This window comes from Miniopterus natalensis, chromosome 19, assembly GCF_054644295.1.
Source record: "Miniopterus natalensis isolate mMinNat1 chromosome 19, mMinNat1.hap1, whole genome shotgun sequence".
NCBI lineage: Eukaryota > Metazoa > Chordata > Mammalia > Chiroptera > Miniopteridae > Miniopterus > Miniopterus natalensis.
The window spans coordinates 5,109,058-5,125,033 of NC_142099.1; the positions used below are offsets into that span (position 1 = coordinate 5,109,058).

A 15,976-nucleotide genomic window follows, 5' to 3' on the forward strand; every position below is an offset into this window, starting at 1 on the left:
AGGCATAGACATGTGAGGAGCAGAAAGGATTAATTTGAGAAATGCATGAGGAGAGGAGATTTTGTTACAGCTGGATGTAAGGAGAGAAGAGGAGTGGGATCCAGGTGACTCTTAGATTTCGTACTTGGAAGAAAGGTAAGATGGTGGCACTTTTCATGGTGATCTAGAAGCTGAATGGGTCCAAGACTTTTGGTAGAAAGCAATTCAGTCTTTATTTGTATAAAATGCCTGGAACACCCACTGAAACAAATCCTGCTGCTCGATTCTGTGTCAGTGAGAGGTGCCTTGTTTTAAGAGATGGAACTGGATACCTAATAAAAGCTTGGGTGGGGAAAAAAAAAAAAAATATATATATATATATATATATGTACGTATAAAAATATATAGTGTGATAATGAAGAGGACAGACTGACATTGTATTGGGGAGCCTTGGAAAACAGATAGGGCAGCATATTTACATACATATCTTAATCAGCACCTTTATAGGGTAGAACTTAATGAGATGGGTGAAATGGACTCTGAGATTAATAGTTATTATTTCACTCAAAATAATCCAACATAAGTGGTAGAAATGCTCATTTTAATATATAAAAGAATAGTGCAGATTACTTTATTAATCTCTGCCTTTCCTAGTTAATTTAGCTGCTGTTGCTAACAGGGAATAATTTGGAATTCTGTGTTAAATTATTAAAACTATAACTGGTATGCTTTTGTATTCTCTTCCCTTCCCCAGAATAGAAATTGATTCATTAGGGTGTTTTTTTTTAAAAGATATGCGTGGCAGAAATCACTTCTTTTTAACAGTATCATTAGAAAGTTCTCTGTGTGCTACTTGAATGTTAACTATTTTAGTGTTGCCCCTCATTATTGATTAGATGATAAGAACAGAGATGAGGTCACATGTAAATATCCCTTTTGATTCTGTAAAAATGTAGACGTCTGGAATTTTTAAGTTACTTGAATTTTATTTTAACTAACATTTTTGGTTAATAGAGTTGAGAAATATTTAGTAAACAATCATCGTATTATACATTAGTCATTTATCTCTTCAGCAATATTTATTTGCATGACCGATTTATGTCAGGCCCAGTTTTAGGCCCTGGGAATACAGGCATGTGTAAACCTTCGCGGAGCTTATGTTTTAGTGGAGAAGACAGGAAATGAACAAATCTGTTAAGTGAAGACGTCACAAGTACTTGGAAGAAAATATAACACAGGGCGAGGGGAGTGAGGGCAGTGGGGTGGGGCTTTCTAGGTACATTGGTCAGGGAAGGTGTTCTGAAGGAAGAAGATTTTGTGAAAACCCATTCCAGCAGAGGAGGAGTGAGTTTTGCAAAGACCTGAGCCAGGATCAAGCTCGCTGAGAGCCAGTGTGGGATGTCGGAGGAGAAGTAACAAAGCTGGTCTGACAAGAGCAGAGAGAAGGAAATGGAGAAAGATCGGGGTCGGGGTGAAGAGGGAAGCAGGCCAGGGCCAGAGCGCAGTGCGCCTTCCTGCCCAGGGATTTTCCTCGGAGTGTAATCAGAGGCCGTAGGAGAATTTGAGGGCAGAGTTGTACACGATTTGATTTCCGTTTTACAAACGTCATTCCTGCTCCTGAGGGGAATACTGACCATGGGAAAGTCTCAGTCTGAAGCACTGGAGCACTTACGAAGCCTTTGCAGAGATCACCTGTGGTTTCCACTGTGCTGACCATCTACTGTGGTGCAAGAAGAACCTGTTAGAACTATGTATTTATTTAAATAAAGTTTCCTAATACTTGATTTATGTATTGGTACTGGCATTCACATTTCATCTGTATGTTATTTGTCACTTACCATTTTTAGCTTGAGTGACTGAGTCAGTGCTGGTGTCATTTACTGAGATGACAGACGACACAAGGTGGAGCAGGCTTTGGTGGGAAGGTGGGGAAAGTAACAGCTTTGGGCATTTTAAGTTTGAGAAATAGAAATCTAATGAGATACATATATCAGGTAGGTGGTTTAGATAATAGGAGTCTGGAGCCATGGTTAGCAGCCAAGATTAGAGATGTAAACTTGGAAATCATTAGCATAGAGGCAGTATACAACAACTTCGGAGCCAAGCTGGGCGAGTGCATGCAAATTTTTAGCTCTGCCACTTACTGACTGTAATTGTGGACAAGGTAACTTGACATCTCACTGCCTTATTTACCTCATGTATAAACGGGGGTTAATAATAGTATCTACCACACAGGGTTATTGCAACCTCGAGAATGAATGTAGACAGAGGAAAGGGCCAAGGAAATAATAACAGCCTTTAGAATTCAGAGGCAGGAGGGAGGAGACTGAGAGGGAGTGGGGCAGGAGTCAGACCAGGAGGATGTGGGCTCTAGAAGCCTGCCTAGTGAAGAAAATATTTCAAAGGGAGAAGTTATCAACTTGGACAAGAGATTGAGTAAGAGGAGGACCGGGAATTAACCACTGGCTTTGTTAAGATGGAAGTTTTTGGAGGCCTTGGCATGTGATTTCAGTATAGTGGTTGGTATGAACACCTGACTGGAGTGGGTTAAGTAGAGGGACTGGAGGCACAGAATTGGAGAACATGAGTATAGACAACTCAGAGGCGTTTAGATATAAAGAGGAAGAGAAAAAATGGAGTGGTAGCTAGAGGAAGATTAGTGGAGCCAGGGAAGGAAGGAGTGGGGTGTGTTGATTTAAGATGGACGGTAATACAGTAAGTTTGTATACTGATGAGAGTAGCCCAGTGGGAAGAGAAAACTCGGTGATATTTGAGTGACATGGGATAACTAGCAGCCAAGACCTTGAGTAGATAAAATGAGGTGGATACGTGCACAATTGAAGACATTATCTTAGACATTGGCAGAGACAGTTCATCCTTTGATGAAGGTAGAGAGTATTCATGGAGGCACAGGTAGATTGGTAGATTTGGTTATGGGAAAGTGAGTTGTTTTTTGAGTGCTTTAATTTTTCCAAAAAAAGAGAGGCAGGATCATCAGCTGAGAGTCAGAAGTGGGAAGGGGTTTGTAAGGTTTGAGAGAGAGGAGGTAGCATGAAACAGGCATCTTGGAAGGTGGGAGAATGAATTGGCTAGGAAAATGCAGGTGGAATGTCAAGTTCAGAGGGCCCATCTGACACTTGTGGTCGTTAAAGTGGTTCTACCTGGATGAGGAGGGAACTGTGGTCAGCATGGGGGGTGTAGAGTGAAAAAGGGCTGGGGACAGTGCTCTTCTGCTTCTATTTTGAACTCCAGCCCATGGCTGAGAGGATTGCTCTAAGAACATTCCTCAGGTCCATGGGGTGTTGACAGAGGAATTAATCAAAGTGAGTAGACCAAAAACGAATTATTTCATTTTTGCCATGTTCAGTGTAGATATCCTGTTTCATGTACAGGATGAGTTCCTAGAGATTTTGGCTTATCTCCTAGCGACTGCCTGCTGTGTCCCTGGGATACTTTCAATGAATTTTATTTGGTTGCTGAGTTATGTAAAGAAAGTTAAAAGAAAAAAACTCTAATGGAGAAACTCAGTGGTTTTTCCTGATAGATAGAAAACCTCACCAAAGTTTCCCTGGGACCTGTGGTTTCCATTAATCTGGAATTACCACTCATGTCGAGTTCATGCTTTTGTGTTTGATTCTAGGTGAATTCAAAGTCTGGTTTTCTTTCCTTTCAGGTGCTGGAGAATCTGGTAAAAGCACCATCGTGAAACAGATGAAGTAAGTTGAGACATGGCCTTTTGTAAGACTGCATTTCCTCATAATGCACGGAAGTCCATAGCATCTTTTCATTTAGGTCCATGGTAATGATTTGTGCTTTTCTTCTTTTCAAAGAATCATTCATGAGGACGGCTACTCAGAGGAAGAATGTAAACAGTATAAAGTAGTTGTCTACAGCAACACCATACAGTCCATTATTGCCATCATAAGGGCCATGGGCAGGCTAAAGATTGACTTTGGGGAAGCTGCCAGAGCAGTAAGTGTTTCTCAGTTCCTCTTCTCTTGCTCTTTTTCAGTAGATGCAGTTAAGCAAAATTTGCTTCGTGTTTTGGGGAAATGAATTTAAGCAACAAGATAAGATGTAGCAAAGTACTATGTGCTCATCTGAGAAGTGTTAGCAATCTGTTCAGGAGGTATTAGATTACCACACAAAGAGGAGTGTAGGAAATGGGTCCTGTGGATACAGTAGAAGTTTCTGGGATAACTTATTCATTGCTTCATTTACAGCACTGCTTATTATTTTATAGTAGCAAATGATAGTAAGTTGATATGGTGTAAAAGAGGCTGCCATGATATGTAGTCTGCTTTCTGAGGTGTAGAGATTAAAGGCAGAAACTGGTCACCCAGTATATACTTGGTAAGGACTGAATGCCAAGTCTGAATTTTAGGGGCAATTTTCATATACTCAAGAAGAGTGTATTCCTGTACTAGATTGGACTATAGGCTATGGAATGGAAGCTTCTCTCTCTCTTTTTTTTTTTTATGTGTAAGAATTTATATTTATAACTCCTCTATTATCCTTCTCAAGTTATTTATGGTTGGTTAGAGAGTGAATGGAAAAGAATAGAGTTGGGTGTGGGACAGGTGGCTTTTTCATGTCTGCTTAGGGTGAAAGTGTGAAGTTCATTGCAGAGAGAGAGGCATCTTTACAGACCTTTATAAAGAAGGTTTATTGTGGGGAAGCCAGATTGGTCAGTGGAAGAGATTAAGTGGTAAGGGGACAATGTTTCCTCTTAAAACAGTGTTTACAAAGTCAGGACAGCAAAATTACGTAGCAATAGCTCCCTCTCTCGCTCTATTTTTTTATTATTATTATTATTATTATTATTATTATTATTTTTTAATCCTCACCTGAGGATATTTTTTTCCATATCTTTTCAGACTGTGGGGTGGGGGAGAGAAACAATGTGAGAGACACATTGACTGGTTGCCTCCCACACACGCCCCAACCACAACTAGGGATTGAGCCTGCAACTGAGGCACATGCCCCTGGCTGGAACTGAACCCAGGACCCCTCAGTCCACATGCTGTGACCACTGAGCCAAACCAGCCAGGCTCTCTCTCTATTTTAAAGTTTCCAAAATTAAAATCATGGTATTATATTTTAAAAAGTAATGCTTATTGAGGTTTTAAAATATCTGCATGATTAGAGATCAAATTTCAGAACCAAGGGACTATGAAGTCTTCCAATGTTAAACAAAGTACTATACCATCTACATAGAAGGGGCTGCTCACTGTTTAGAATTTGCCAATTTATGTAATTTTTCAGCTTTCCTCATTCATTTATGTTAAATATTTATCTCTGCAAAAAGAGAAGGGCAATTCAGGTATTAGATAAAGTTTCTTAGAGAGAGTTGTGCCTGAAAAAAATGCAGTAAAAAATACAAGAAAGGATCTTAAAGGAGGAATATTACTCAGCAAACACCATTAAGGCTGAAGAGCCTGAGTTTGGCAGAATTAATGGAAGTGTACTCTGGTTGGCTTTGTTTTGCTTTGCGTAGGTGGACACACACATCTTTGGAGGATTTGGCTGTGATTGCATGTGTGGTCGGAAATGCTCTTTGCTGGCCACTGTGATACAATTGATTGCTCCCCTTCCCCCTTCGCTTTTTCTTTACCCAGATACACTTTTTAGTATCTGCATTTGCAGAGTCCATTGGAAATCTCCAGAGGCAGATATTAGATTTTAGTGGGGAGCATCCCATGAGACTGGTGTTCGTTTTTATACGATCTGACAATTCAGGCTGAGAAGAACAAAGCAAAACAGTCACAGTTCTCAGCCCCTTTTGGTCCTCTCTCCCCCTCCCATGTTTTAGGTTTAAAATCTTATAAAGCTGTGTCTGTGACTCATGAAGTTTTGGTCAAATCTCTCTTTATAACTCTCTTTTCCTCCTGCTGCCTTTTCCCCCTGTCTTATTTAGAGGGTTATTATTCCTGTGGGGAAATCTAGACACTGAAATTTCCCTTGAGGGATTTATTTCCCCCCCCTAGGCTTCCAGATTTCTAAAATGCCCCAGCCTCCACTTCTTCCTGTTCCTGTCTGACCCGAAGGGGAAAGAAGAGAACACCCTTTCCCTAAACTTGTTTTACTTTCTTTACTCCCTTTGACGCATGTAGACGTTACCTCTTATGTGCTAGTTTTCATTGCAGGCTTCCTTGCACAGAATGCAAATGAGTTACATGTGTCTGTCTCACAGGCCAGTTTTTTTCTGTCATAATTTATGAGTAATCAGGATGGAGATTTGTAGGCCAGTCAGAAGAGATCTTTGCAGGGGATGGTGGTCTGTGAAGAAGTGGGTGGGGGTAGGGGTAGGGGGAGTGAAACCATTCATTCCTTGGCTCACCTCTGCTTCTGACTATAGAGGAGAAGGGATGAGACTTCACTGTGAATTCTCGGACTGCCCTGCCAGCAAAGGTCTTTTTAATGCCTCTTTAAAAATAATATGACGTATAATGCGTGTGTGTGTGTGTGTGTGTGTGTAAGTGTGTAAGAGACTTGCCGAGTCTTTAAGAACTGAGATCACCTGTCTCTCTCCAGGATGATGCTCGGCAGTTATTTGTCCTAGCCGGCAGCGCCGAGGAAGGAGTCATGACCCCAGAACTAGCGGGAGTGATCCGGCGGCTCTGGCAGGATGGCGGCGTGCAGGCGTGCTTCTGCAGGTCCAGGGAGTACCAGCTCAACGACTCTGCCTCATAGTAAGTCATCTTTCCCTTGAAGTCATGGAAAATAACTTGGTGACTCTGGAGGAAGTTCATTGTCCCTCCTTAATAGTGGGAAATGGGGAAGTGACAGACACTCTTCGAAGTCGATGGATTCCTTATAAAGGTGCTTCAGTTTAGTTGGGGAGCCCTTGGTCATTTTGTATGACTTGGAGAAAAACATTTCCTCTGGGAATGTAAATGGGAGACGTGGTGCCATGAAAGTCTCTGTGGTAGTTTATAAGCGACGAGTGAAACTGGGGGCGTCTCTTGTAGCTCAGTGAGCCCCTCTGTCTGCGTCGGGCCTTGCGTCGCGGCCGGCCCGCGGGGCAGCTTAGGGCTGGGATCTCTATGCGCCCAGCTCCGTGCCGGGCTGCGCTGTGGATTTCTCTGGTTCTAGTCCCCACTTAGAAATCTCGTGTCAGACCACAAGAGCAGACTTTATATAGAAAGGGAATGTTGAGTCTTGGAACAAAGTTGAAGCATCTGTTTGTCAAGGAAATTCTCTTGGGTAGTTTTAGAAAATTTGTAATGAATGCTTTGGTTAAGCTATAACATGCTCTCCTGTGTGCTTCTTTTACCACATGGTTACTTGTAAGACCTACATTCAAATGTTGTTCTTAACATGCATTTTGGGGGCTTGGTGAGCTCTTGTTACTTGTATTCATTTCTTTACTAAATGAAGACACTTTTAAACATTAAGGTATTTTTTTTTCCAGTATTATATTTTCCCACTTTCCCATCCTCATTCTAGCTTAAATTGTTTTAAGAAGAAATTAAATGACATTTGAAAAACTTACTGATTCTTTAAGAAAAAATTTTACTTGAGAAGCATTTCAGGATTCCTGCCCCTCTTTTAATAATATTTTAAAATTGCAAATATTGGTAGTGTAAATAATTCTCTCAGTAGTCATCAAAGCTAGATTGTAATTGTTTTTTTATCAGACATTCAGTAAGCTCTGAATCCTCCAACTACACTTGAAGCCATGTGATTTATAGAGTGTTTTCCCCCCTAATTATGTATTTAAACTTGACTGATTCCTTATTAATGATTCACTTACAATGCACCACCTGTTCTTCACTTGTCAGGCCAAAAAATCTTTAGAAACCCTGAAATCGTGAAGAATTTAATTTAGCTTTGAAGCAGTCTTTTAATTATTTAACTGACAAATTAAATTTCTTTGAAGGTATTTATAGTTTGTTTTTGGCTTAGATTTTTTTTTTTTAAAAACCACAACTTTTAGTTTCATAAATAAAAACAGGAAATACTCATTCTTATTGAGCATAGTTCTCTTTTTAGTAATTCAAACACCATTCTCTAAAGTCCTAGCAAATGTTTAAACATACAAAAATCCCATTAACTTTAAATGTCGGGGGGCTTTTGGTTTGTGGACTGTGCAGTGCGAAGTTAAATTAGTATCCAATTTCAGGAATCTTTCTTTAGAAGAATAACATTTCCACATTTGTTTTGGTTTTTAATTAGCCTTCACAGTCTAATTCTGATAGAATTAAAACCACTTTTGTGTAGTGTGTATAGACAGATCACTTTGTTTGTCCTGTGCTAGGTTCACATTTTCTTGTTATCATTTCTTTGATACTGATTCTGATTCTGTTCTGCCACTTGAGTTCAAGATCTACCTTTGGTAAGGAGCTAGTTTAGTCTGTTGACTTGCTGTGCACATGGTTGGCTTCCCCAGGTAAAAATTAATGTGTATTTTATTTAGTTACCTAAATGATTTGGATAGAATATCCCAAACCAACTACATTCCAACTCAGCAAGATGTCCTGCGGACAAGAGTGAAGACCACAGGCATTGTGGAAACGCATTTCACCTTCAAAGACCTGTACTTCAAGTAAGTCATTCACCTTTTGGCAGGATGTGCCAAACACACACATCTTTTCTTTAGTGTCTCTTAATGAGGGTAAAGGTTCTCTAGGCAATATTTCTTGGTTTAGAAACTTCTCGTATCCATCAGCCAGTATTTGAATGTTTGAACTGTGGGAGTTGAAGCGTTTCTTTTTTCTCCAAGTAGCATAAATATTTTTGTCCATTTGGAGGAACTAAATTCAAAATTAAATTGTAACTTAGGTGTGAATAAAAGTAATCATCTGGTTACCGATGTGTTTTATTTTGAATTTTACTCTTTTCAGCTGCTTTTTTGTTAGAACCACCAAAACAGGTATTGCATGTTTGTTGTTTAGAAGGGTAACAACAACACTAAAGGCAGAAAACCAATTTTGTGGCTTTGTTCTACCATTTTGGCATTAAAATGGAAATGCTTTTCTCACCAGTGTCAGTCCTTTCTTATTGGGTTACATATCCCTTTAAGTTTAATGGAACGCAGCTAATGTGGTCATGGCTCTTGGACTGATCTGTGCACAACTAAGATTTTAATACAGTGCAGAATGGAAAATTGATCTGGGGATAAAGATATTTTGGGGAAGTATGATGACATGTTAACAGTGCTTGTTCTAAAAAAAATTCTAGGATTTTAATACGAAGGATTTTCTTATCAGCATTAATAATTCTAAAAAAGGCTTCAGCTTGTCTCCGTGTTAGTGGTCTTTTGTAAATATTAGAACTGTCTTTGGTTTCTGTTTTCTGCTTTTGTGACCTTTGAGATTAGAAGTAGACTTTCTCCCTTTAACATATGATGACCTCTTTATGCTTGTATGTAGAATGTAATAGTGAGCATTGTTGCACAGAAATGTGACTTTTAGCTCAGATCCTCTGTTTTCTTTTCTCTGAAATAAATTGATTCAGAGGATTTGTGAAATCCACACAGTTTAGGTATGACTAGATACCAGCTGAGGTCTTGAAATCTTAATATACCTAAACAGATTTGAAACCTGGAAATACAGGAAATAGCCGTTCAGCTGAATATTTATAGAAGAGCTGCTTATTTTTAGAACTGGTGAATTTATTTAACAAGAGTAGCAGAGGCCCTGGCCAGTGTGGCTCAGTGGGTTGGAGTGTCATCCCGTGTACCTAAGGGTCGCAGTGTTCGATTTCCAGTCAGGCTACTTGCCCAGGTTATGGGTTCGATCTCTGGTCAGGGTGCATGTGGGAGGCAACCGATCGATGTTTCTTTCTCCCTTTCCCTTCCTCTCTAAAAATCAATGGAGACATATCCTCGGGTGAGGATTTAAAAAAAAAAAAGCAGAGACCATTTGGATTATCACCCGTGAAACCATAAGAATGAGTTGAGTGTGTGTATTAGAAGATTGGTAGTCCATTTATAATTAATGCCATGGCCTTTATTTAGTGTGGGCAACTTGTTGATGTTGGCATAGATTGATCTTTAGTTAGGTGAATCCTACTAAAGGATCCTCCTGTCAGTCTCAGTAGCCAGATCTTATTAAGGTGCTGCACCACGTTATTGTTGGCATGTGGATACCTTGTTGTGAAGTACTATCATGTCTTCCTTTTCCTCTTCTCTCTAGGCAAACCGCTATCCATTCATTCAAACATTTATTGAGCATCTCCTATATGCAAGGCATTGTGTAATTGCTTACTTGCCTCTCAGTTATGAGGTAATGTTTATAAAATGTTGATCTGTTAGTGAATGATGTTGTAAGTGTTAATATGTGCTGAAAGCCTATTTTGGGAACTTCGTAGTGTTTGACCAGTTTTGTGGACTTTTTAGAAGAAAATGGAGGAGTAAACTAAAATTACTGGTTTACCAGTGTCTGTCTCCCCTTGAAGACATCCATGGTGAAATACATGATGTTCGCTTTCCTAAAACCTATAGTATGACCCTGGATTAAAGCCAACTTGTGATTGCATCATTATAGGCATCTGACCAAAGGTTGAAAAACAAATACTACAAGGTCAATCAGAAGAAAAAGTTGGGTCATGAAAAGATAAGATGACCATTTTCTTCAAACATACATGGAGAAATCACTCAGCTATCTCTTAATGGCTCTCAGTGTCTGCAGGGAAAAAATATCTGGAACCAGACCCCTAGTCACTGTAGATCTGATAAACTAAACCAGCTTGGCAGAGTTTTAACCTTTAAACATTCTGTCACCATCATCAAACATACATCTTAAAAATGTCTAACCATTGTATGCCTGCATCCTCCGACCCTAGTACCAGCTGAGACACGGTGCTGCTTGTACTGTAGCAGGTAGACAAGGACTTGTTGACAGAGTTCTGTAGGTGACTCAGGATATCAAGTAGTCCCCTAGAAGGGAGCAGTGGACTAAAAGTAACCTGGATGGAACATAAAGTGTGTGAGCACTTGAGGCTTTGTTAGTATTAATTAGGTTCAAATAAAAATAAGACTTGGGTTGAAAAACATTGGTTAAGTTTTGTTTTTAGATACTGAGTTCTTAAGAGTCCTGCCATAAATATAACTTACTTTTTTCCATAATTAATCTCTAAAACATTTTTTTTTAAGTAAAGAAAACATATCTCAATCATACCTCAATTAAAAAAGAGAAAAAAGTAAGGAAAACAAACTTTTGAATCAGTAGGGAGAGGTTATGGAAGCGAATGCACATTTGGGATTTATATTTTATGTTCTCTCAACTAAAAGGTAAACCATTTGAGAGATATTGGTGTTGTGGGTAAAAGCCTGGGTGCTGGAGTCTGAGTGCCTGGGTTCAGATCCCCAGCCCCCATTTGTTAGTTGTGTGCCCTTGGGCAAATTAGTTTAACATATCTCTGCCTCAGTTTCTTCATCTGTAAAATGGGGATACTTACAGGAGCGTTATGAGGGTTAAACCAGTTGATGTACTTAAGATGTTTAGGGTGGTGTCTAGTATCATGGTAAACACTCAATTGTTATCTTTTTATTTTATTTTTAGTTTTTTCAAATCTATCTCCATTGATCCCAGAGAGAGGAAGGGAGAGGGAGAGAGAGATAGAAACATCAACGATGAGAGAGTCATCGATCGGCTGCCCCCTGTACCCCCCCACTGGGGATCGAGCCTGCAATCAGGGCACGTGCCCTGACTGGGAATTGAACCATGATCTCCTGAATCATAGGTCAATGTTCAACTGCTGAGCCAGGCCGGTCAGGCTGTTATTGTTATCTTAAGTTGTATTACTCAGCTTTTTATTTTTCCTCTCCTTTAATGCATTTCAGTGCTTATTCTGCTGGCTTGGCACATTTGATACAAGCTGTGATAAAGAGGAGGCTCACCCATGTCTCTGAAAGGAGAAGTTTGATTTTTCCAAAATTTTATTTTCTTGTGTTCTGTTTTACTTTTAACCACAGATAATTACTTTGACTATGCTTTATCTGCTCCTTTGTTTGTCTTTTCTATTACAAATGGGGTTTGGACTATGCAATAGTGGGAAATGCCCTAACCATTTCCATTTAGGGAGAGGTGTGCATGCGATCTTGCTGACTTTGTGCTCTTCCGCCCTTACTCAGGATGTTTGATGTAGGTGGCCAAAGATCAGAACGAAAAAAGTGGATTCACTGTTTTGAGGGAGTGACAGCAATCATCTTCTGCGTGGCCCTCAGTGATTACGACCTGGTTTTGGCCGAGGATGAGGAGATGGTATGTCGGAGCTTCTGGGAAAGCCTGTCTTGTGCGTCCAGGAAATGGAAACCAGCTCTAAGGAGGACTGTGCATCCATGTGCTCACTAAATCAGAACTTAGTATCCTTAATTTTTTCCCTTGTCAGTGAGATTAGATTGTCAGAATATTCACTCATGCCCTGTTAACTCTTCTGAGATATGACTATGACAGCAATTGAGTATGTAGGCGGGACTAAGTCTGCCAGTCCTTCCCAACCTCCCAACCTCCCAAGAATTACAAACATGAGGACTGACCCAGCTTTTGTGTTCTCAGTGTCTGACTTAATTCAGTGAGTGCCATTCAGTGCTTTTAAAAAGTGTTCATCTGTTTTGTCGTGAACAGTTAATCCACCTTAGCTTTTTGTTACTGACCTGACATTCTTTATTTCTTTTTTAGAACCGAATGCATGAAAGCATGAAACTCTTTGACAGCATTTGTAACAACAAATGGTTTACAGACACTTCAATCATTCTCTTCCTCAACAAGAAAGACCTTTTTGAGGAAAAAATAAACAGGAGTCCCTTAACTATCTGTTATCCAGAATACACGGGTAAGGACGCGTGAAGGATTTTTTGGAGGTACCCACCCTAGATCAACACTTCAGTGACACTCCTATAGCCGCCTTTCGTTTTGAACAATGCCTGTTACCCCTGTGGGAAGTGTTCACGGGTAGTGGTACCAACATAAGTATGTGATTAGACCCCTTAAGTCTAAAGTGCTATTCTAGACATAAATGAGTTTACCAGTTTGTTTTATATTTCTGTCCTCATTTTATGAGGAATATAGAGAAAGATAAAAATCAAAATTTGGTAGAAATACATTCAAGACGGCACAAGGATAAGATACAGTCATTGGCGCTCAAGAAACCGACATTAGTTGTAGAGAGACACACACACCAAGCATTTCCTTGTAGTAGAAAATTTTCATTAGTAGAACAGAAGCAGTGGTTACCTCTGTGGCGTCATTGTAGTGTTTTTCTAGAGGAAATGACACTTGGAGTGAGACAGTAAGAGGATGAATTAGAAATCACCAGGCAGACGGGGGAATAAAAACATTTTAGGAGGAGGGAATAGCATATATGAAAATATGGAGGTAAGAAAATGACAGGATTTGTTCTGGAACCTGGAAGGAATTTGGTGTTGCTGGAGCTTTAAGTGGTGGGAAGGACTGCTTGGAGAGATGGGCAGGGACACTCATGGATTCTCATGCTGAGACACGGGAGCTATTGAAGGATTTTAATTGGGGTACATGATATCGTAGAAACTGTGCTTCAAAAAGGTTATGCAATAAGTGACAATAAAGATTGTAGTAGGGGAGCAGAGTTAGTAAGGACTCTTTTTGGATGCAGATAAAAGCTTTTGGTGAAGATACAGGGTTATATCATAGAAGCCAAGGGAAAAAATACAGACTTGTCTTAAGAATGCAGTTAAGAACCCTGGAAACAGTTCTTTCCCTATTTCTTTTCTCTCCTCCTCTCCGTGTTTTCTTTATTCTTCTCTCTCCTTACTAACTTTTTCCACTGCTCGCTTTATGTGATAAAAATGGTCTTGCCACAGTTTCTATATCTTCTCCATTTAAAAGACCAGGCTAGACTGAAATCGGCCTGCCCTGCCCTGGGTTCAGATTCCTAGGAGAGACATGACTGCCAAGGCTGCAGCACTGTGACCTTTAGATCAGAGTTGGGTATTTCCAGGGAAGGAGAACTGTTCTTCACTGAACAGACACTAAATGCTTCTGTAATGAGGCTAGGGTAAGGAAGTGGGAAGAGTCAGAGGTACTCCCAGAGTTCTGTCTTGATTGGGTGCTGGTGCTCTTCTCTGAATTCATATTTAGGAACGTTGATTTTAAGTGTCTGGAATATCCAGATGGAGATACCTAACAGGCAGTTATACACGTGGCCTTGGGGCTTGGGGAGAGGTTGGGGGTTAAAGTATAGTGATTGGGGATACAACGTGGAAATGAAAATGATGACTTAGGGTAATGTTACAGAATGAGGAGAGAAAAGGACCATGGGTGGAATAAGAGTACCAGCCTCTATTGGCAGGAGAAAAAGAAAGGTTTGTAGAGGATCCAAAGAGAAGAACCAGGAGAGTGAAAGTATCAAAAACTAAGAGGAGAGTTTAAGAAGTGAGGCATGGTCAACCGTGTTGGATGCAGAAAAATAAAGTGAGATACACATTGGACAGCGGCCTCTGGCATTGGCCGTTACTGAGAGCAGTGTCAGTGGAGTGGTTAGAGTGGAGCCAGGGTGAATGTTTATAAGCTTAGAGGTAAGAGCCTATAGCAAAAGAAAAGTTATAAAAAATGGGTGTGACTGATGGAGCGAGGTTTGCAAGCACGCAGGAAAAGAAGGAATCAAGAGTCTAGGTTGGGCTCTGGCCACTGTGACTCAGTTGGTTGAGTGTAGTCTTGTGCACCAAAGGGTCGCTGGTTCGATTCTGGGTCAGGGCACATACCCAGGTTGCAGCTTCGATCCCCAGTCGGGGTGCACATGGGAGGCAACTGATCGATGTTTCTCTTTCTCGCTCTCTCCCCCTTTCCTTTCCCCTGTCTCTCAAAAATCAATAAAAAAACATTTTAATAAAAGGAGTCTAGGTAGGATGAATGGATGAGCAAAGAATGGCATGTCCATAGAGTATTATTTAGCCATAAAAAGGAACAAAGTACTGATGAATGCTACAACTTGGATGAGCTCCATAAACATTTTGCTAAGTGAAAGAAGCCAAACACAAAAGGTCACATTTGTGTGATTCCTTTAATCTGATACATCCAAAATAGGCAAATCCATAGAGACGGAAAGCAGATTGGTTGGTGGTTATGAGGAGACGGGGTGGGGGTGTGGGTGGGGGATGGGTCGTGATTGCCTAATAGGAATGGGATGTGTTTCTGGGGTGGTGAACAAGTTTTGAAACTAGAGAGAGGTGGTGGTTGCATAACATCGTGAATACAGGAAATGCTACTGTATTGTGCACTTTCAAATGTTTTGTTACATGTTATGTGAATTTTACCTCAACTTTTTAAAAAAGAGAGCCAAGTTAGAGCAATTGAATTTTGAATTGGAGGGGAGACATCTCTAAGACCAAAGGTAGGCAAATAGCAGTAACTTTTTAAGCATGGTGTTGAGCTAAAAGGTTAGGACTATAGTTGAAGCCCATGGCCTCTTTCTCAGGGAAGTTGGAGATGTCGTCATCTGTTCAGAGTGAGGCAGGGGGTGAGAGCTGGGTGAGTCTATGTAGAAAGTTGGTAGGTTTTAGGAGGAGAGAAATCTTTCTTAAGACAGGTAAAAAGGTTGACATTAATGTTCCAGCTGGGAGTCTTCACACAGCAGAAAGCCCTCAGCGTCACTGCTTCTTTGTTGTTGAACTCCCACGCCTATTTTCCGCTGATTTGTTCTTAAGGATTCTCAGGGCACTGATTGCCCAAGTGTCAATATCTTCAGTATCTCTTCCTACCTGACAAAAATGATTTTTCAATCATCTGTCTCCTTTAAATTACAGAAGTTCTGCAGATCTTCAGAAAACCATTTCAAGCACCTACCAAGCTATCTTCCTTCAGTTCTTTAAATATTCTGTTGAAATAATGCCCTTTTCTATGTTATTTAGTGTTGATATACTTAGTTGCTGGTATTTTTTTGTCATGCTTAATGTCACTGAAAACAGCCTCTGGTTCACAGGAGTAACTGTGTTTTGTTGTGTTTCCCCGGCTCTGCAGCCAGTTTTTGGGGCTATTCTGAAGGCTCACAGGTAGACAAGACGGTGTGGGAAGCA

General features: G+C 40.3%; 1 protein-coding gene across 1 annotated transcript in view; it reads left to right on the forward strand.

Annotated features, from left to right (window-relative positions):
- GNAI3 (G protein subunit alpha i3) overlaps positions 1 to 15,976 on the forward strand; it is a 34,618-nt gene that overhangs the window by 14,621 nt on the left and 4,021 nt on the right. Inside the window, exons 2-7 of the mRNA XM_016223392.2 lie at positions 3,653 to 3,695; positions 3,810 to 3,951; positions 6,514 to 6,671; positions 8,399 to 8,527; positions 12,059 to 12,188; positions 12,606 to 12,759. Coding sequence (XP_016078878.1) covers positions 3,653 to 3,695; positions 3,810 to 3,951; positions 6,514 to 6,671; positions 8,399 to 8,527; positions 12,059 to 12,188; positions 12,606 to 12,759 — 756 coding nt within the window. The remainder of the gene's footprint in view (positions 1 to 3,652; positions 3,696 to 3,809; positions 3,952 to 6,513; positions 6,672 to 8,398; positions 8,528 to 12,058; positions 12,189 to 12,605; positions 12,760 to 15,976) is intronic.